General features: G+C 35.0%; 1 protein-coding gene across 3 annotated transcripts; it reads right to left on the reverse strand.

Annotated features, from left to right (window-relative positions):
- Positions 1-1,748: 1,748 nt before the first annotated feature.
- Positions 1,749-13,676, reverse strand: LOC113707378 (protein decapping 5). 3 transcript variants are annotated; one of them, XM_027229679.2, is made up of 8 exons: positions 13,256-13,674; positions 12,113-12,213; positions 7,497-7,568; positions 6,783-7,380; positions 6,511-6,677; positions 2,558-2,737; positions 2,316-2,426; positions 1,749-2,233 (listed from the first exon to the last, which is right to left on the reverse strand). In XM_027229679.2, the coding sequence occupies exons 1-8, from the start codon at positions 13,428-13,430 to the stop codon at positions 2,096-2,098; spliced, it is 1,542 nt and encodes a 513-aa protein (XP_027085480.1). In that variant the 5' UTR covers positions 13,431-13,674; the 3' UTR covers positions 1,749-2,095. The 3 variants fall into 3 exon arrangements, with proteins under 3 accessions (XP_027085480.1, XP_027085479.1, XP_027085481.1); XM_027229678.2 differs by having other exon boundaries at positions 6,511-7,380; XM_027229680.2 differs by lacking the exon at positions 1,749-2,233 and having other exon boundaries at positions 2,526-2,737; positions 6,511-7,380; positions 13,256-13,676.
- Between the last annotated feature and the right edge of the window lie 7,849 nt (positions 13,677-21,525).

The following is a 21,525-nucleotide window of genomic DNA, read 5'->3' on the forward strand; positions in this document are numbered from 1 at the left end:
GGCGTGAATATTAGGTAGGGTGGACCTAGTGGAGAGTCTACCTTTGCTTGATGTTAGAGTCACCGGCTTGTAATCAGCTGGTGCCCACCAAAGTAAGCAACTTCTCCATAATTTCCTTTGGAATAACTTGAAAACCATTCAATCATAATGGGACTTGACAAATTGGAAGAGGAAGGGATAAGGAATAAAGATAAACTCACTTCCCACCAGAGACTTTCTATGTCCTACCATGAGAATAAGATGAAGTATTCCTAGAGCAAGTAAACTGTGAAATACTTGCTCAGTTGTATTTCTCTTTGTCAATTAGCAACCCTCTGTTTGGATTGACTATTTTTTCAAAAATAAATTTTTCAAATATAATGTTACAGTAATACACAATAACTCAAAAAATATATCATCTATACGATACATTAAATATTTCAAAAAATTTTATAGTAAAAATTTTTTCATATACACTGCTACAGTAAAATTTTTCAAAAAACTCTCAAAAACAACTAATTAAAATGGAGCCTACACAAACATGTAGACTACGAGACTAATTCCCATCCTAGCTAATGAAAGTGGAACTCTCTTTCGTGCATCTTAGTTGATTATGATGTTTATCCATTTGTACATTTTGATAATGACTCGTCAAAAGCCATGGGCCAAAAGTTCCCACCTGGAATAAATCCGAAGGGCCGATCCAGACAAGACTAAAGAATCTCGACAAGAATCGGATCACAATTCCTAATTAACAATTGCTTTTTTCTTTAAAAAAAAAAAAGAAGGGGAAAGGGGAGGCGGATTAGGAGGACATGTATGCTGTAAACTAGTGAACCCTCCAAAAGGAAAATTTGGTACCCTCCTTAACTTCTGCAAAGAAAATTTTCGTACCCTCATGACAGCAAAAACTGAAATCAGAAAGAAAAACATTGGCCTACTAGTGACTCCTCGGTCTAACCCCTGCTGGATTTAGGAAGACAAACAGGAGGTGGAAATGAGAAGTGACAGCTGCATTGGAAGACATTTTCACCCTTACAAAACATCAAATATTTCCAAAGAAGACATTTGAGATAAATGCCAGGACCTAAAAAGAGACAGCTAAAGCCATAAGGGCAAATGCAGAAAACTTGAAAGCAGCATAGATGCGAATTCCAGAGGAGTTGTAAAGGCTACCCCAGAAGTCCAAAATCCAAACTTAAGCAAGACAGTATAGATGCACAATACCAAAGACAGCTCCCTACTTTCTAGGCAAGGTGATCCGCTCTGGGGTCTTCAACAATCGCACAAAACAATATTTGCGATAATACACCGAAGATAGACACTAAAACAACAAATATAAACGTAAAACACTATAACAACAAATATAAACGTAAACCAAAACAATAACTTTTAAAACACATTTAATTTTATCCCAATCACTTAATTTCATTAAACCAATTTGAAAACAATCCGTCTCGAACCATTACTCTAGTTATCAAAAACAACCTGGATTTGGATGAACCCGTATTTGGAGCGATATACTCGGAACTTCTTAATCTGTTCAGGTCAAAAAGCTGCAAATTGTAATTTCATTTTGGGCACAGGTCGCCCCTGGGCGGATGTCCGCCCATGACCAGGTATCATGCCCACGGCTCAACTGAAGATGGTGGCAGTCCGTAGGCACACAGATTCATAGGTCCTCTAAAACAGGAATAGTAAAGCAACTTTTTTTAAAAAATAAAAAATAAAAAAAAAGCAACTTTAAAAAAAATGAAAAAACTAAAACATAACCACTGGCAATCCCATCTTAATTTTTACATTCCTAAAATAAACTTGGCCGAAAGTTATGGAGAGGCTTTTAACCACAGTCAGGCTGCTAAGTCTTCGGGAGGCTGTTTCATGGACATAAAAAACATGAAGCTGCCCGTACACTGAAAGTTCCTAAGAAAGCTTGGCAACAAATGCCACTGCATGGACTAATCGATACAAACAAAAATCATTTGGCATAGTTCCAGGATTTGTTGATCCAGAAGCCTAGCATGCATGAGATACAAACAACACTAAGGATTAACATTGCCAAAGATGTAAGATTAGCAAGGACGAATATCTCGGGATGAACGAACACCTAGGATTACTACCGCATGTACCCTCCCCGGCCCCTTCCGCTGGGGTTATACCCCCTTCCCCAGCCATATGGATTCCGATTCATGCCACGTCCAGTGCCATAGCCACCATAAACTGGATAATTTCTCTGCTGAAATTGGCCAAATGTCTGGAGAAACAAGAGCAATAAGTGGTAAAATGACCCCAATATTATGACAAACGATGTAAAACAAATGCAGCGAATAACACACCTCAGTGTCCAGCTTCATTCTGTCAGAAAACCGATTCTGTCCATTCCTACCTCTACGGGAAGTCGTATTGCAAGATATTGAGTCAAAGAAATCATCCTTGTTATATGCAGGCTGCATGAAGTAGCATCAAAATATTACACTGGATGCAAATTAAAAGTCCAGACATTCTGATTTACAACATATGTATAAAAATAAACTTCCACAGTATACCAATTAGTCAAAGAAAACCTTCCAACACCTACTTTAGAGTCTGCTTCAGTAGCCAAACCATCACCCTCTTGGTCCCCTGATGTTTGGCAGACAATAGTATCATCATGTAAACTCTCCATGTTGTCCCTGTGCTTAGCTTTTCCAAGATAACCCCATACCTCATCCTTTTTAAACTTCTCATTCATGGCTTCAAAATCAAATTCTTCAGTGAACTGCAACAAAATATTTAAAGTGCAAGATTTCAATGACAGTGCAAGTTATAGAAGTCTACAGAAGTTGATCCATCTGAAGAGTAAAGTAATAGATAGCAAAAAATTATTACTTTTTCCTGCATAATGCTCTTCATTTGAGCAAGACATATGACATTAACCAGATCAAGTTGAATTTACAGACAAGTCTCCAGTACAATATATGTTACCTAGAGCATTAAGTTTATATCCAAGCAGAACAATTTATATCCAAGCAGAACAATCAAGTCCTGCTAAACTTATTTTAGACAAAAACATACATGATTGACATGTAACTTCTATTGGTGTGATGATCAGGTTATAGGCTGTTTGTTTTCCTTTTCACCTACCACCCCCCTCCCCCCCCCCCCCCAACAAAAAAAAAATCTGTTCTTTCATGAGCAGTAAGACAGAAAATGCAGAGAAAACTTGAGTAATGCCTGCCCAGTAGCAATGCATAATTTTCAAATATCATTCTTGCTTCACTGGTCTAAAACAAGAGCAGCTGACTTGAAAAGTGCTTGTAGGGCGTGAACATAGACGACATCTCATCTTAGTGCATGTGTTTGTGCATGCATGTATTTGCACGCACAAGTATAACCACAGCACCTTATACTACAAACAAAAGGCAAACTTTGAACTTTAAACCAAAAGGACATACCAAATGGCTGATGCTGGTATATACTGCTAGCTAAATGTAAATCTGTATATGCTAGACATATATGCACCTTATGTGTTTATATCAGTGCAAATATACGTCAAAGCCTTAAAGATCAAATTCCAAAAAAAAAAATACACCCACTTTGCTACCTGTTACTTGTTTCAAAAGAACTTTTCTAGTGACTCTTACAACATTAGAGAAGAGCATTTTTTACTCTACAGTTAATGTTCTCTCAGACAATAGAAGCTTGATAGGGCCAAGCATTCAACGTTAGGCAATATAACTTAATCGTCTACTATTCTTTCCTTAGTGTAGCACCTGAGCAACTGAATTAACAAAGTATTTCCAACAAAGTCTGCAGCTAGAACCACACCTTCATACTTGCCAAATGTAACCAACAAATAACCAAGCTCTTCAGCCCTTACCCCCGCAAACAGTTGGGCATCAAGTCAGAAATTTTCTGCTGTTCAAGGGTCATTACAACTGGGAACTATGGTGCCTTACCACTGATTCCCTGTCAATGGCTTGAAAGTTCCTTAGCCCATAGCTCTTGGTTGAAGCTAGTACTTTCCATTCCAGCAATTTTAGATTGATTCCAATTGCAGTCATGGAGGTTGTACTAAGCATTGTTTTAGTGGAGATACTTTCCACAAAGAAAATGACTTCTACTCCACTGTCAACTGTTACCACTCTACTGAGTATGACAAATCCGAATATGTACAATCTAAAGTGCAAGACTTTAGACATTCTAGCTGATATGTGCATCTTCTTCCACAACTTCAAGTAACACCACAAAGTCACAACCAATAGCCGCAGCAACCAAGTAGTCACTACAAAATCTCTCCTACAGCTTAACTTTTCAGAAAAGCAAATCATCAGATTCTCGTAAGGCAACAGACGCAACCACCAGCAATTCAGGGTGGTTGTGCTCGCTTTTGTTACCAGTTATCTTATCCTCCCAAATAACTACTTCAGCTGCACTGTCACTACAACATAACGGTGTAGGTCATGACGGTGAAATTTTACTTACATAGGAAATGAGTTGAGAACTGAAATTTAAATCACTATTGGATGATATTTACAAATCACTATCTGATGATACAAACTACTTCAACTGCACTGTCACCACTTATCCGATGATAAGAACTATTATCTGTGGTCCTGCTTGCTTTTGTTACCAGTTATCTTATCCTCCCAAATAACTACTTACGTCTGCACTGTCACCACTACATAAAGGTCTAGGTCATGACAGTTACATTAAATCACTATCCGATGATAAGAACTACTCTGTCCATCCCATATTTTTACAAATAGTTGCTTTTGGAAGTCCCAATTTTACAAATAGTAGGCTTAATCTTAGAAACTATATTCAGGTTTGGCTTCACATGACAATAGTTAGCAGCAGGACTATGTACTGAGAAATTGGCTGGAACCAAAGGTTGTAATCTCCTTCCCAACGATTGAGTAGGAAATTGGTGCATGCAAAAGAGCTGCTAATGGGCCTAGAATTTTGAAGCTAATTCAAAATTTGCTAGAAGAACATAATATGGAAAAGACAGTGACCAGCTTTGGTAGCAACAAAAACCAATCCAATTAGGAAAGTAGGACGCTAACAATGGTACAAAGGGAGCAATAACCACGGAAAATATCCTACTGGACAGCCTAACTTTTTATTTATCAAAATCAGACAGTACTGTGCAGACTTCTGATGCCTTGGCATGAGCTAAAGGGCCCTATACAGGTTATAGAATAGCCTTTATTCTTGTAGCTTTTGCTAAGTGACCTACAATTTGGGAAAAATCCTTCAATAATGATGATGCAGTAAATGGAACTCAAAAAGATAATCCTCAAGGATATCCATCTGCAAATCAAGATGAATAAATCCACTTTCCAAAGCAAGACAAACATAACTAGTGCAGCAACCAAGCAATTGGCAGACAGATGCATATCGAGCAAGAAGTTGATTCCAACTATATAGATCAGTTTGTCAGCCCTGTTCATGTTGGACTAATCCATACGATATCATGGCAAGCCACAGCCTTGGCAAAATCTTGTTGAAGCTAAATATGACAACAATAACCAAAACACAACAATGCAATACTGTCAACAATATCACATCAGCAGATCTTGTTGAAGCTAAATATGACAACAATAACCAAAACACAACAATGCAATATTGTCAACAATATCACATCAGTAGATCAAGGACACTACTTTGCAAAGAACAATAGCAGCAAGAACAATTAATTAATTCATTCTTAGCTCTAGTTTTTCATTTGATTTCTTACCTATAGACGCACACACACACACACACACATATAGACATACATATACATAAATATATATATCTGTACATTATGTATGTATGTATGTACACACACACGTATACATCTCAACATGTCGCTATATGCATACAAGCATGTGCCCTGTGTACACATGACAGACAAGGGAACAGACAAATATTCCTATGATAGATTAGACCATTTCTAGACATGGCATTAATCTCTATGCCCAAGAGGTAGTCAATGGCATAGGTTCAGGGATGTGTTGAAATCTTTTTCAAGACTTCCATCAAAAGACAAATCAGCTATAGTTTCTTGATATCTCAAATATTTTCTCTGATAAAAGGGCAGCGTCCATGCAAATTCTAGTAGATAAGCATTCAAAGTTCTAAAACATAACTGCATTTCAAAAAAGACAATCCATTAACCTTACAGATCAAATTATCTTTGGGAAGTGAGGAGAAACATGGATGTATTGATACCTTTAACTCAGGATAAACTAGCAGCTTGTTTGGAAAAGTAATTCATGGTCTAATATACTTAACTGCACTCAAATCTACTTAATTGAAGACATCAAAGAATTACAGGAAACAAAATGAAGCAAGACCAAACAATGACTAACGTATGCATGATTAAAAGGAACGACTTTTTAATGTGTAAGGTCTGGCAAACTTAAACCCTCAAAACTGGTTACTGCAACACAACAGAAGAACTAGATGAGAATAATTAAGACAAACAAGCAAATGACCATCATAATCATGACTTTTGGTGACATTAAAAACATAACTTTCAATTTAGAATTATCGTGACACTACCTCTTGCCTAGGTTGTTGTAATGGCAACAGTGGTGCTTGAGTTGCTGCAGGAGTTATGGAGGATAAGGAATTGGAGGACACTGAATTAAGAGCACTCGTGTCCTTCTGAACAGGGAATACGCTCTGAGTAGTAGCAATTTCAGCCACTCTTGGCTGTGAAAACTGATCTGGAGTAAGCAAAATTGATGATTGCTTCAGTAAGGGCCCAAACGAAGATGCAGCAGAGGATACAGACACAGCAGGATTTTTTCCAGGGTCAGAGACCACCATACCAATGTTTGTTGCTTCATTATTATTCACATTTTGAACCAACGACGGCACTGAAGACATATTTAAAGTATTAGCATTCAGCATGCCAGGGGGAAAGGACAGAGCTGAATTTGTGGGCAATGATGGTAAGTTCATTGGCTGCATAGAAAGCTGCTCAGGCGTAAGAGAGGATACAGTATTTGGAAGTGTCACATTTGAAGCAATAAGAGAGGGAACCAAAGGAGGAGAAAAGGGTGAGTTTGTCGAGCCAATTGTCGTTGATGCCTGCATTGGAGGTGCCTCTACAAAATTTTTCAATGTCAAAACTGAATTAGTTGCAGATAGGTTCTGATGTTCCTGAGCATAGCCATTGCCACTTGTGGCCCCACCATATCCTTGCAAGGGCATTGGCATGGCATAAGATGAGAAACTGGTGTTCAGAGGGCTCTGAGAAGGACCATGTGCTACAAGCTGAGCTCCAGACGGTTGTGATGACATTATACCAGGATAGGACCTCATGTTCGGTGCAGCAGCTTCCATGTAAGGGCTGTAATTAGTCAAAGATCCACTACTAGCTGGCACAGGTTTTGCTGAACTTGAAGGGCCAGTGGCAAATTGAGACTACACCAGCAAAAATATAAGTATAGACAGCTTAAGAACAACAATCACAACTCAATCCAAGTCCAATAATGATAATTCATATCTCAAGTTGTACAAACTAAAGTACTCTTAAGCACCTGAATGATAGCCGGATCATTGTGTATTGGCTCATCTACATGAGCAGGTGGAGAGGACTTAACTTGCAAATCCTAAATTCAGAAGAAAAAGAAGTTGATTACAAGAACTTACATACAGATGCAGAGAGCAAGGATGAAACAAAAGAAAAGAGAAAGACAAAATTAAGTACTTCATGTTTCAACTTAAACCTACCATTCAATAGGTTTTTTATGTTAAGATTGTAATGATTGTGTCCTTCCTTTGTCTTTCTATCTCCCAGTCACAGAATATCTAGCTAATACTCCTGCTTTCCATCCTATCACTATGTTTAATGCTTCTTCACATCCACTTAAATAGCTAGTAAAACAAGATGAGAAAAAGCTGCTTTCCATTCCTATTTTTATTTTGCTCTTTGGGGAAAATAACCCTTCCTTTCATTTCCATTCTTCATTGCATATGGTGGCTTAATTCATAGAAACACTTAAAAGAAATATAATCACCCTACTGTTGAAACTTTAACCCGTCGCAAGAGTTTGCGTGAGATGGAGTTCTGAAATAACTTGCCTTCTGCAGAGAGGAGCACAAACTCTCAATAAGGAAACCTAACACCATATCTAGAACTCCATAAATGGTGCATTTCCCCCCCAATCAGAAGTATTAAAGTTGGAAGAATATGGATGCAGAAAAACCAGGAAAATCTCATCTAACAATTTTCAGTGCTTTATTAGTAAACTATTGTTCCATTTGGTGGCTACAATTACCACTCCAATCAGTCAACTTAATACATTTTTTCTCCACTAAATGCCACCATCACTACTCAAGTCTTAAGCTATCACATCTTCTTTAATCACTTACACTCATATCACTCTTCGTCTATCTCTGCTCTATCCATCAAGTCAGAGAGTAATCTATTCTGTTGCTTGGTGTATCACAATTGCAGAAAAAGTTGGATGAAAGCATTGGCAAAACAATTTGTTGAAGTCATTCATATGAAAATCACTCATTAGGGTGCATCAAATGTTCCATCGTTTCCTGCTCTTGAAAGGTTAACATGCCCCTTGGAAAGGAACTCAACACGAGCCAGAACTTGCAAACAAACAATTCAAAGACAACATATGCACCATTTGTAGCTGAAACTTTAGTTCCAGTTGCTACCAACTTGTTTCCAATTCAACCAAAAATGGTACCAGATGACTCAAATCTCATACTGCATTAAACAAATAAAAGTACCAAGTCTGCATCTGCAATCCTTTCAGGATAGACATGTTTTTGAAGAAATGATTGCTAAATTCACAAGACGTTGATAATTTCCTTTCTACTTCGTAAACTTTTTCCTAAAATACAAACTTTTACCGAAATTGGCTCTTTGGTGGCATTTGTCCAAGTACAAGGTCAAATAAATATAACTTTGTTTTCAATAGACGATTAATTTTTTGTTTCAGCCATCCACAAGAGTACACCAATATGTTACCAATAAACACGAAAAGAGTTAGAAAGAGAGAACCGTAGATATTACATTATTAACTGTGTAGCAATGCTCATAGTTGTCCACATACCCCATGTCTATACTTTGTCGTTGACCTACTTCTGTACAACTTTGATATATGGATGTTAAACATCTAAAACCATCTAGGAAAATGGCCATGCATTTCATGCTACAGGTCTAATAATATAGCAAGAGACCTTTTTATAACTGCAAAGAGTCTTTGACCTCTGAGAACAAGAACTAAAAAGTAAAAAGCATAAAATTAATGTTAAATAGCTAAAACCAAGTAGGGCAATGGCTGTGCATTTCATCCTACAGGTTTTACCATATACGAAGAGACCTTTTTATGATTGCAAAGAATCTTGGGCCTCAGAAAGAAGAACTAAAAAGCAAATAGCATATATACACATGAAACAATTAAAAGAACTACTTCAGTAAGGACACCACATGATTGAATGAAGAACTGAAGCTTTTGTACAATACGACTTTATTTCTTAATAAAGGAGCTGGAAATAGTAGCTCTAAATTGAATTCATCATTAGGGACCCAAACTATAGTGGCAAAAGAGAGAGTAGTCATGCCATTACCAGAAAGGTGAGCATACCCCTAGGAAAGAAGCCTGAGCACCTTCCAGAATTTACAAATAGAATCACTGAAACAGTTGAAAGATTATAAACAAAGAATGTGTAGCTAGAAAACTAATTCCAATTGATACCAACTTGTATCAATGTCAACTAACAAACTGGTACCAAATAACTAGCTGTCATACTAGGTCAACTACATAAGAATTCCAAAACTACCACCTGCTATCCTTATAGGATAGGCATGATTTTGGAGACATGCCACTAAATTTATCAGACATTTATCATTTCCTTCTACATATAACTCTATTTGTACCAGCTGCTTGATTTTTCTTGTCAGTCATCCATATGACAGTACCAAAAGATTCCCAATACACACAAACAGCAGGTATAAACCTACTACATAAACAAAAAGAGAGAACAGCGTAGCTATGACACTATTAACTATGTTGCAATGCTCATCTTTTCCTTTATAACCGATGTTTATGTTTTGTAATTGTCCTACTTCTGTATAAAGTTGTTAAATTGATGGTAAACAACTAAACCAAGTAGCACTATGGCTATGGATTCCAACCTACAGTTGTTCCAGAACAGCAACAGACATTCTTAAAACTACAAAGAGTCTGTGCCTCTCCATAGAAGAACCAAATATACACATGCATGCAGAGAACAATTAAAAACTTCAATAAGGACACATGTTTGAATAAAAAAAATTGAAGATTTTCTAAAATCCAACTTTATTTTTTGATGATGGAGCTGAAAATAGAAGCTCTAAGTTGAAATTATCATCAGAGACCAACTACAGTGTCAAGATAGAGAAAGTAGTCGTGCCATTACCATAAAAGACCAAAATTGTTGCTTCGGATTTTTCAGGAGATACTGCACTTTTCAAGGACTATCTTGTTATTACCACATGCAACATACAAAACAGTATGAAACGATTGGACTTTGAGCTACACTAGTTAAAGAAAAATCAAGAAGTACAACAAGATGCTTTCATCATCATGATGTGATAATAAACTTGAATTGTAATGCACCAACAGAAGCCCCACTCCAGCCAACTTTCCAGGGGTGCAACCAAAAAGTTGAATACAACTTAGTAATACACAATGATGATATATGAACCCCACCATGATGTTTATCAAACTGGTTTGGCCAAGAAATAATAGGCCCAAAACCTTGCAAATAGAGGCAAATTGTTTAGTCAAACCAAAAGAAAAAAAATGTAAACAGCTAAAAATATATTTCTAAACAGAAAATCTGATATACTTGTCACCACCATTAGACAATGACAAAGTAATATCTTCCCATCTCAGCTTCAATTCCAAATTCTGAAACTCCTGGAACACATTTCAATAAGTGCCACTAGGTAAGTGGTCAAGGGAGACTCAAGCTTGATTGGACAGACAAAATATATGGTTACACGTATGTGCTTCTGCACATGTGTGTATAGACAACCTACTGCTGCTTTTGCATGGCCAATTAAGCAATTGCATGGATTCACTGTATCACCATAGAGCTACATATGAGATGCAGTAATGGGACATGACAAATGATCTAACCTTTTCCCTCTGCTTTTGTAAAATCTCCATCATCCATCTTTTCAACCTTTATCTGATTTATTTACTTTCATGCTGATTATGCTATTTAAGTCTCAAATCTGCATCCTAGTCTTTCCAGAATAGATGGATATCCTTTGACAGCCTCATTGATTTGTAAGAACTGAAACTATATTGTGAACTGACTGCTAAGAGCCAAAACAATCTCATGGTACATTTGAGTTCTGTGTGTAAGGTTTCCAAGCTCTACATTGCCCCACTCTTGATCATGTTGATTATCTTGGCCTGTTCACTATTGTGTTTAATTATGCCAGGAAGCTTGGTTGTTCCATGTCCTTCACTTCTTGCTCCTAATACTAGATTAGTTACAAACTGCAGAGACTTGTAACTTACAACATTACTCATAGTAGCACATGAATCTGAAGGGTGCACTAAAAATCACCATAATATGTATAGGAAGATCAAGTCACAAGAGTAGGACATGAACAGTTGCAAAGACCTCAATATTATCCACAGAAATAGATTTCATACAGAGCCTAACCAGAAAGGCATACTGAAAAACCAAAAAAAAAAAAAGGTCCTGGCTGGCCTCATATTGCTAATGGAAGGTGAATATGGAAGAGTAAATAATAGTCAACTGCCAAATATGATCAAAGGTATACTTTGACAAAGTACTACAGTTATCTGCAGTGAAATTTAATAGCAAAATGCACAAAGAAACAAAACTATGTAAGAAAAACAAAATGTCACTACCCAAAAACTGATTCACAAATCACGAGAGAGAGAGAGAGAGAGAATAGCAAATGACCAATATATAAAACTAGTTCTGAAAAACCAAATCCCTCTTACTTTCTGAAAGAAAAGGAGAAACCAATTGTTGAATAGCATTATTTCATCTGAGCTAGGTATTATAACCTTGAAAGTGGACCAAAATTAATAAAGAATATTGGATCAGTCACACACAATGAGTTCCATAAATTAAATAAGATCAGAAAACACAGAGAATTTACCTTGATGTCACTTCCACGAAACAAAATGTATTCATAGACTTTATCACTTGGAGGAATTTGCGGACCATCCTTCTTCCGCCCTTCAGTTCCATATGACTTAACTGCATATTATGGCAATCCAGCAATTATGAAAGGTAACATGAGAATATAGCCACAATCAAAATATGTGACTATGTGAATACTTAAATAAACATGATATAAACGATCAAAACTATAATCAAGAATAAAGAATCAATATGTTGAAAGGATATCTTGCTCAATTGTGCTATCTACTTGTCTTCTTAACCATTGATTTCAAGTTAAATCTCTGTCAATGATGAAATGGTCTCAGCCACAAGAATCATTTTAAAAAAAAAGCCTCCAGACATGTCCTCTTCACAATTTCAACTTGCTACAATGAGTCTTAAGAACATAAAAACAATGTAACTCAAAACATAGCACAATACACGAAAATCCAGTGGAACAAAGAACTTGCAATACAAGATTTTGACATATACCACAACAATCAAAGACATGTCTGCTTTCCACATTGATGAAAACCTAAGCAATCCCTACACAAGTTTCCATGACCAATATATGGATTGTTCGTTCCATTCCTTTCCTTTCAACATGAAAAGATCACTTCTTTTCCATTTACGCCGGCAAGTAATTCTCCATTATCCCAACACAACATGCCTATATCTCGAGGTCTACCACAGCTAATTCTTTCAAGATATGCATAGATTATTCTTCATACTATCTCCTAAACTCATCTCTAAAACAATACAAAATTTCTTTCCAAAAAAAAAAAACAATACAACTCGCCTATCTAATGAAATAACAAGGTCTCGTACAATAACTATTTAAACTAGAACAAAAGAGAAAAATCGTCAATATAATTATTTCAGGTAAAGGAAATGCATCTGAACTGAAGATTTCGATAGAAATTAAGAAGAAGTTCCACACATTAACTGTAATAAACTTCTACAGACTAGAACCACAGGGGAAAAAAAAATGCGCAAATTACATTAATTTTTCAGTGCATTTATTCAAAGAAAACAAAAATCTTTCGTTTCTTAAATCAAGAAAATTGTAACAAGAAGAAATAGAAACGTAAACTAAACAGTTAAAGAAGTGTTAAAATAAATGATAGAAACATTTTACCGTTTTTCAAGCCCAGAGTGGAGTCCTGAGGGTTGAGATAATAGAGAACTCCTTCGTAACGAATCTCGTACTTCGACGTCAGACTAATGAAGCTTCCGATGTACGAATCCGCCGCAGACGATGACGCCGGCGGCGGAGCCGTCGCCGTTTTGCCGTCGGAAGATTCTTTCGCCATTTTCAAATTGCAAAGATTTTACTCCAACGAAACAAAATCCTAAAGGAGAAAATCGAAAACCAATGCGAAATTACACAAAAAACGGTTTCTCAATGTTTTGAAGAGAGGAAGAAAATCAGAAAGTTTTCATCGAATTTTTGTCGGTTTCTTTAGTGGTTGGTTTTGGCGTTTTCTAGAACTTGAACTGGAGAAAGAAAGTGATACATTTAGAGGTGAAGTAAATGCCTATTTATGTAAAATGTATATTTGTAGTTAAAAAGATGCATGTTTATAGTTAAAATATGAAATGGTTTATTATGACATGGCCCCTTTATTTGTATTTTAGTTTCAATCCGCCCCCTCTACTCCCGAAAGTTATACTTCTTACGGGAAGGGTATTAGAATTTTCCAGCATCCCCTATGTTTTTCGAATATATCTTTGCCAGAACCTTCGTGGGGAGCTTGGAGCACCAGTCTAAAGTATCTCTAGAAATCGATAACCCAAGGTTTTAAAACCTAGTGCCTGCTTGATAACATAAAAAAGTACTGAAATTGAATTCATTCAGACATTCAGATGTTGTGGGTGTTTGATAAATAAAAATTCACCTGCTGAACTTATTAAGTAGTACTGAATTTGTATGTATTTTTTTCAACACAAGAATCGTAACTGAATGTTTAATTTGATAAGAATCAAGAGATTTACTTCAACTACTTTATCTTATCTACCAAATATATTAATGTTTGTTAATTACATTCAAAATCCTTATCTAATTAAACAACCTAAGATTTCCTATTTAAAATCCTTATCTAATTAAACAAAACAACCTGATATTCTCTATTCAAAAATTTTTTTTAACAATAGTATTTTTTTGCAGTAATTTGCATCCACAAACATTTATATTTTGATATATATATTTTTTTTGTGCAGATAAATATTATTTATGTGATGCAGCTTATCCACACACATGTGGCTTTATGACACCATATCGAAATATTAGATATTGGTTGTCTGATTTTCGAAATGCTTCTCGTCCAAGATCAAAAGAAGAACGTTTTAACCAAGCACATGCAAGATTGAGAAATGTAATTGAACGTGCTTTTGGAGTATTAAAAGCTTGTTTTCCCATTCTCAAAACGATGAAACCATACCCTTTTCCCACACAAAGAAACATTGTCATTGTATGCATTGCTCTTCACAATCATTGTCATTTTCATACCTAACAATTTTAAGTTAATTAAATTATAGGTTCTATTTCCTTTTTGGATTAACAGATAGAAGGGCAAAATTGTACAATTTAGCTTCTTAAGCATTAAGTTATGAATATTTATCAAACAGTATAAATAGATTCAACATTAAGATTCAGACATTCGTATATCTCTTTTCAGTGCTTAAAATTCATCAAATTAATTATTTCAGTATTCAGTATTCAGAATTTAGAATTCAGATTCAGTGTTATCAAACGGAGCCCTAGACTGTTTACTGAACTGCAGAAGTTATCGGGTCATGGGCTATTAATCCTTCAAAAAGAAAAAAAAAAGGTCATAGACTATTAATTCAATCATTGGACTACCCATAACCTAATAAATAAATAAATTATATATTATTATTTGTACCATATGTGCAATGTGTACATCCCTTTATACATGTTTAGGTCTTATTTAATAATCTAATTCAATATTTAAATATAATGGGTTCAAATTTTAACATGTTTAAACATGTTTAATAACAAAAAAAATAGAACATCTAAATTAATTAAATAAGTGGCATTAAATTTTCTAAACAAAGTTTTGCTCCAAAAAATAATTGATAAACTATTCACTAATCACTTAGGCACTGTTTAATAATTAAATTTAGCACTTAAACTTAATATTATTACTTAGGCACTGTTTGATAACTCAATTCAATACTTAAACTTAATATATTCAGATTTTAACATGTTCAGACACATTTGATAACTAAAAATAAAACATCTAAATTAATTAAGTTGTATTGAATTTCCTAAAAAAAAACTTGTTTCAAAAGACAAGTGATAAACTATTCACTTTTTCACTTAATATAATACACATTTACATGTATTAGTTTTAGTACTTAACAATTTAATAACTTAATAAAATCAAACTTCATATTTCATATTTCAGTTTTTCAAAATTCAATTTTATCAAACACATCCTTAATGTGATACACACTCAAATATATCAAATTTAGTATTTAACAATTCAGTAACTATAACCTCTATGGTAAACAATGCTAACAAAGCTGAAAAAAAAAAGGAATAAGAACAAAAGATGAAGAAAATCTAACAAATTTGACTCAAAATAAGTACATGCCCATGTAATCAAGGTCATAAATGACCAATCTTTCGAAGCATAACAATTGCAAAATTAAAGCAAATACAAGGCTAGATTTTAAGCCTTAGTTTAGAAAATTAGTAAATTGCAAAGTTAAAAAAACTTATAGATTAAGAAATCAAACCAGCATATATGGTTCAGGCACAAAACTATATTGTGTTGGAGGAATTTGAGGGATTAACAGTGAGATGATGAAGAGAGGGGTGATTAGTGTGAGAGGAAATTGAAGACAATTAGATTAAAAAAATAGGAATAAAAGAAAGGAAGCAGATTGGAGCTTTAGGTCTTGACTTTGGTCAACTGCATGCTACGATTATCTAGTTAGTTTCTAGGTTACATTTTCCTTTTTCACTTTTTGTCAATTTTTTTTTCTTTTTCCCCCTTAATTTTTACCAATTGAATGAATCGGATTGGTTTAGCAACCACTTGGATGGTTCGCTGATTGAATCAATTGAGTCAACTGATTTTCACTAAAAAAACTAGTTTTTTTAATTCTACTAGGTTTGAAACATAACCTGACTCAGATAGCTACCCAATTGACTGTTCAATTGGTTTGCCCTAGCAATCCAGACTAATCTTAAACTTTGACCCAACCGATGAAGTTCATTTTAAAAAGATGATGTTCACTGCCCCTTTTAAGTTTGGGTTGCACAAAAAAGAATGAATCATTTCCCATATATTCTTAGAGTGTACATTTGCTAAACGAATTTGTCGAGCATCTACTTTGGGAAATAACTTTGGCTATGGACAACCCATGACTTTCTACCAACCAATAGATCCATTAATGGACTCAAAGAGAGCACCTCTTAAGGATCTTGTAATATTATTATTTTAAATCCTTTGGCAAATTTGGATGTCAAGGAAGAAATTGACCTAAGAATAGGCGTAAATAGAAGAAATGGCCTGTTGTAGTCTTGGAATTATCTTTTACATTTAAAAAAAGTATCTTTTACATTCAAATAAGTGGTCTAAGTTGAACAATTTTGTCCATATTAGGAAAACATGAATTTTATTTTCAATGAATATGAAACCTAAGGATTTGATCCTTTACAAGTAATGTTAATTAGGATATATATAGTAGTTTATTTAATTGTTATTCATGTGACTCCCTCACCTCTCCTTAGGGCGAACCCGAGGGTATCAGCGAGACGTCTGCCCAACTCTCGTCAGAACTTACGCACTCGTTCAAACTTAATATAGAGTCACAAAACAACCATCGATTTAAATAAGAAGTACTTTGAATATACAAGCCATGACTTCAAAGCTAAAAGTTACGATTACAATCCACCAACCAATAATAACAAAATTACACTTAAAGAGCCATCAAAAGTTCATACAAAAGGTATACTAGTAGTCACCAGGTCGCTAGTCTAAAACCTCCAATCCACTTCCAAAGCTTGTTAAGAAAAACAAACTTAAAGGAATGAGCGAATACTTAGTGAGGTCAAGAAAACAGACAAGCAAGCAAGTAACACCAATCAATCAAATAATGTGCTTGAAAGCAACTTTAAACATGGCATTTCATTCAAGTGCACAAGTAGGAATTAATACGAGGATACAGGAGCTTTCAGGAGCTATTCTCACATCTCGATCAATTTGAGTCATCTGGGGTTGACCCTCCGTCAACCCAAGTAGTAACACGATCGTAGTACTCCACTTACTTCTTCCATCCAACATAAAACCCACTCGGATCCGGAACCAAACATGTATGAAGTGGCAATACTATTCGAGTATGCCAAGTGAGATATCAAAAGATTAAACTATAATATTTTCCAAGATTCACCAAGCTTTTTGACCAAACCCTTGCCGGCTCAAGTTACAAGATTAGCCAATGGGTTGGGGCGTCCCCACAAGTATAAGGGTCGATGAGACAATGCTTCAATCGACTTAGAGTCGATCACAGCACTAAGTCGGGATGAGCGGTACCTCCCACCTGAATAGGGCGTGATACTTTTAGCCGCTCAGTGCTCATGACTTAAAACAGATTTATGTATAAGTGCAAGTTGTATATATTCATCTAACAAGTATCATGTAATCAGAAGAGAGAGAGAGAGAGAGAGAGGACGAGAGCGATAAAGTACACTCTCGCCTCAGCAAATTCATGTATTATATATAACACTTGTACACATATCATTTCAAACACATTAGCATTTAACATGCACTTAACACTCACCAAAAGTCAAGGCAAACAAGAGTAAAGCAAGAAGTCAGACGAGCTCTTCGGCGTTCTTGTGACCACTTGAGACATGCACAATTACAATTACCTTGGTGCTCGACCAAGGTTATAAAGAAAAATATTTTCTTGCTACCCACTCTCAAGGTCACAAGTTCGAGTTAAGTTAAAAGAGCTTTCTTGCTAAATCATTGACATAATGTTCAAAGAGAACTCAAAGGTCGTTTTTTGATTCAAGTCGTGGTACGTAATCTCAATTCTAAAAGAAAGCACCATTTTCACTTTTGACACGAAAGTCGAGGGAAAAAGAGTAGATGGATTTCATCTCTTAAAACTTCAAATCTCACATACAAACTTTTGAATATAAAAAGCGTTCATATTTTTCAAACTAATGGAGTCAAAATTCATCCAAAACTCCACTCATATTCATAGGAAATGTCAAGGCTTACTCTAGTCAAAATGCTCCCTTTTAAAAGTTTAAACTCATGTAAATCGAGGGCGTAAGAATAGGGGTGCCAATAACCAAGGAAGTTAACAACAAAAAAAAATGCATTAAGGGAGGTTTAATTCTTTGGAAATCAAGATTCAAAATGAAGGTTTAAAGTTCAAAAGTGATCTTGTGTCCAACCATGAAATTAAACTTAAAACGGACTACAATCTCAAAGGGAGGTTGAAAGTGTTTAAAAGAGTACTTTGGTTGAAAGTAGAAAATTTCCAGCTTGGTGCAATATTGCTTGGAAATATCGTATCTCGAGTTTTGTAAATCCAAAAATTGGAAACTTTATACCGTTGAAAACTAGACACAATGCACTAAAACTCTCTAGTAGAACTTTTCTCAGACTATAATTCAAAATCATTCAAATTTTAGTTCAAAAACACTGATCTAGACATGACAGAGCAAAACAGGCTTGCAATTTTGGCAATGTTTGGAAATTCGGCAAAATTCGTAGAAATGGAATCAACCCTTGAAATTTATACCACTAATAGAGTTCTAAATCTAGTTTCAAATGCAATAAACAGAACCCAATTAGGACCTTTCTACATCAAGATACAATGGTTTTAAGAAAACTAAATTTTGGAATCTGTTTACGAAATTTCCAGTTTTGAAGGCTTGATAGAGTTTCAAAATCTGATCATCACTAAAGCTACACAACTCGAATTTTAGTGTGGTTTGCGGCATTGAAAACTATATTCAAAATGCTACAAATCACTAGAAGGAACTGTCTTAAAATTCATTTTGCAAGATAGGCAAAATTGAGCTACAAACTGCAGTTAGGACTGTTTCTTGGATGAGAACAGTGAGAAAATTCTGTCATCTTTGCTGGATCACTACGGCTCATAGGATATGAATTAGGAGGTACATTTTATACCAATGGAAAGCTCTCAGAGTCTACTTTCGGATGCCACAAACGGCACTCGATTTCAATTCCCAGACAAAAAGTTATGATCCAAAACGTGAATACTGGTCGATACTCCTTGTCAGAAAATTTCCAGAATTCATCCTCACTTTAACCCTACTTTAACACAACCAATTGAAAAGTTTTTCGGAAGATATTCAAGTATTCAACACACATAACCACTAATATGTGTCAAACATTATTGCACCAGAATAGCATCAAACATGAGGGTTTCAACAAGCCAAAATTCGAACAGCATGCACCTCTCATCTTCTAACTTTCTTTTCTAACTTTCCAACTAAATCTTAACCATATCTTCTCAAAATAAGCATCAAACAAGCAATTAAACATACAAAATTCTTAAGGCCTCTACCTACAAAGCCACTTCAAGTCCACTACCTAATGTCAAGGTTCTTGTGAACCCATCAACAACCAAACAACTAACTAACTATAACTAACTACTACTAATAATTGAGAGGAAAAAGATGAGAATTTGGAGGATTACCTTTGCTTCCAAGAATGAGAACAACCACTAGTATAAGCTCTTGAATCACCAAAGTTTCTTCCTTGATCAAGTCACCTTCCAAGCTTGTATGAAGAACCAAAGAAAGAAGCAAATTTGGAGAGTTTTCTTGAAGGAAAATGGAAGACAAGAGAGCTGAGATTTTTTGAGAGGAAATGAGGAAGGGGAGTCGGCCAAGGGAGAGGAGAGCAAGAAAGATTTTGGGTGGTAGTTGGGTGATTTGATGGGGTGCTCCTAATTGAGTTTAACTTAACTCACTCACATCTAATCCCTCATTTAACTTTTCTTAGTCTACTATTAATCATCCTTAATTCTCCAAAATTAATGTACTTTCGGATTGAATTTGCCTCGAAAAATGTGCATTCACTATTTCTTGCTAAACTAGCCGCAGAAAAATTACATTCGCTAACGAAACATTTAAAAATATAAATGAGACATTGTTCCATGCAAATGGATTTAAAATGAATGAAATAAATTATTCGAAGTAAACGGATAAATAAATAATTAAATAAACCAGTAAAATCAAATAAAAGTAAGAAAAATAAAATTCGGGTCCTCACAGTTCATCTTGAGCGAGGGTAGAAAACACTCTTGAACCATCCATGTGTTAAGCAATGAGTCGTTCAAGTCAATCTCTAACTCAATCTTGACAAACGTATGTCTTTATAATATCATGATTGTCTATTTGGTCAAGGCCACCATTGTAACTTTGGGAAAATGTGCATAGTAGGAAGGTTGTGCCCTTATTACAATTACATGTGTTTCGATTATGACATTTTGATTTCTAATAGATGTTTGAATGTGAAACTATCGATTTGGATTTCTAATGGTTTTTTGAATGTGAAATTTGAATCACAGTAATTGTTCAAATTAACAAATATCCTCGTTATGTCACTTTCCCAAAATCTTTCATTAAATTAGGAACAATTGATGATTTTTAAGTGATCATTTTGTGAGTTGGATTTTGTCTCCACATATTGTCATTGTTCTTTAAAATTATACCATTAATCAAAAGCATAATTTATTAGTGTACCCATATAAAGTAAAATGACAATTTAATTCTTCTTCATATATGCATTCTCCAGTAGTCAATAATAACTAGTCTAATTGAGTCGAATCATTCTTTTGAAAAGATAACTGTGGTACTTTTATTGTAATAATGTACCTATTCTAACAATTTTGAATATGGTAGTTTTCCCTAGGCTGAGGTACAAGCATAATTTCTCTTTTAATTTTTTTTAAAGAAAATCTCATGCACCCTTCACTAAGTTATATAGTCAATAATAAATGGTATAGCTAGTTTCTTTCCCGTGCATTTGTAAGGGTCATTTTGCATTTAGCAATACAATTAAATATTGTAACACAAAATTTAAAAATATATATATATATATATCACTGTTTTGATTAACTATTCAAAAGTAGTTTAATAATGCCAAAAATGATATACTATGTGTAAAACTTAAAATGAGCCAAATTTTGAAAAGGACATGTAATATCAATACGAAACAACATGAGCATTAGGTAGGAGCACTAAACAAAATTTTGTAAACATTTAATATAAAGTTAAGATAATTAAACCAAGTTAATGGTAGCTGAGGAGGCCTAAATCTAGAGATTAAAGTTGAGACTCCAGGATTTAGAGGTATTGGGTTTTAATCGTCCTCCTCCTTCTGG

This window comes from Coffea arabica, chromosome 8c (genome assembly GCF_036785885.1).
Source record: "Coffea arabica cultivar ET-39 chromosome 8c, Coffea Arabica ET-39 HiFi, whole genome shotgun sequence".
In the NCBI taxonomy this organism is placed as follows: domain Eukaryota; kingdom Viridiplantae; phylum Streptophyta; class Magnoliopsida; order Gentianales; family Rubiaceae; genus Coffea; species Coffea arabica.

Excerpts from the sequence above, each read along its gene's own strand:
- LOC113707378 (XM_027229678.2), bottom strand. The coding sequence starts at position 13,430 with ATGGCGAAAGAATCTTCCGACGGCAAAACGGCGACGGCTCCGCCGCCG. Across the intron at positions 2,738-6,510 it reads TACAACAACCTAGGCAAGAG|TTCACTGAAGAATTTGATTT; the intron begins GTAGTGTCACGA and ends ATTTTGTTGCAG. Across the intron at positions 2,427-2,557 it reads CTACTGAAGCAGACTCTAAA|CCTGCATATAACAAGGATGA; the intron begins GTAGGTGTTGGA and ends TACTTCATGCAG.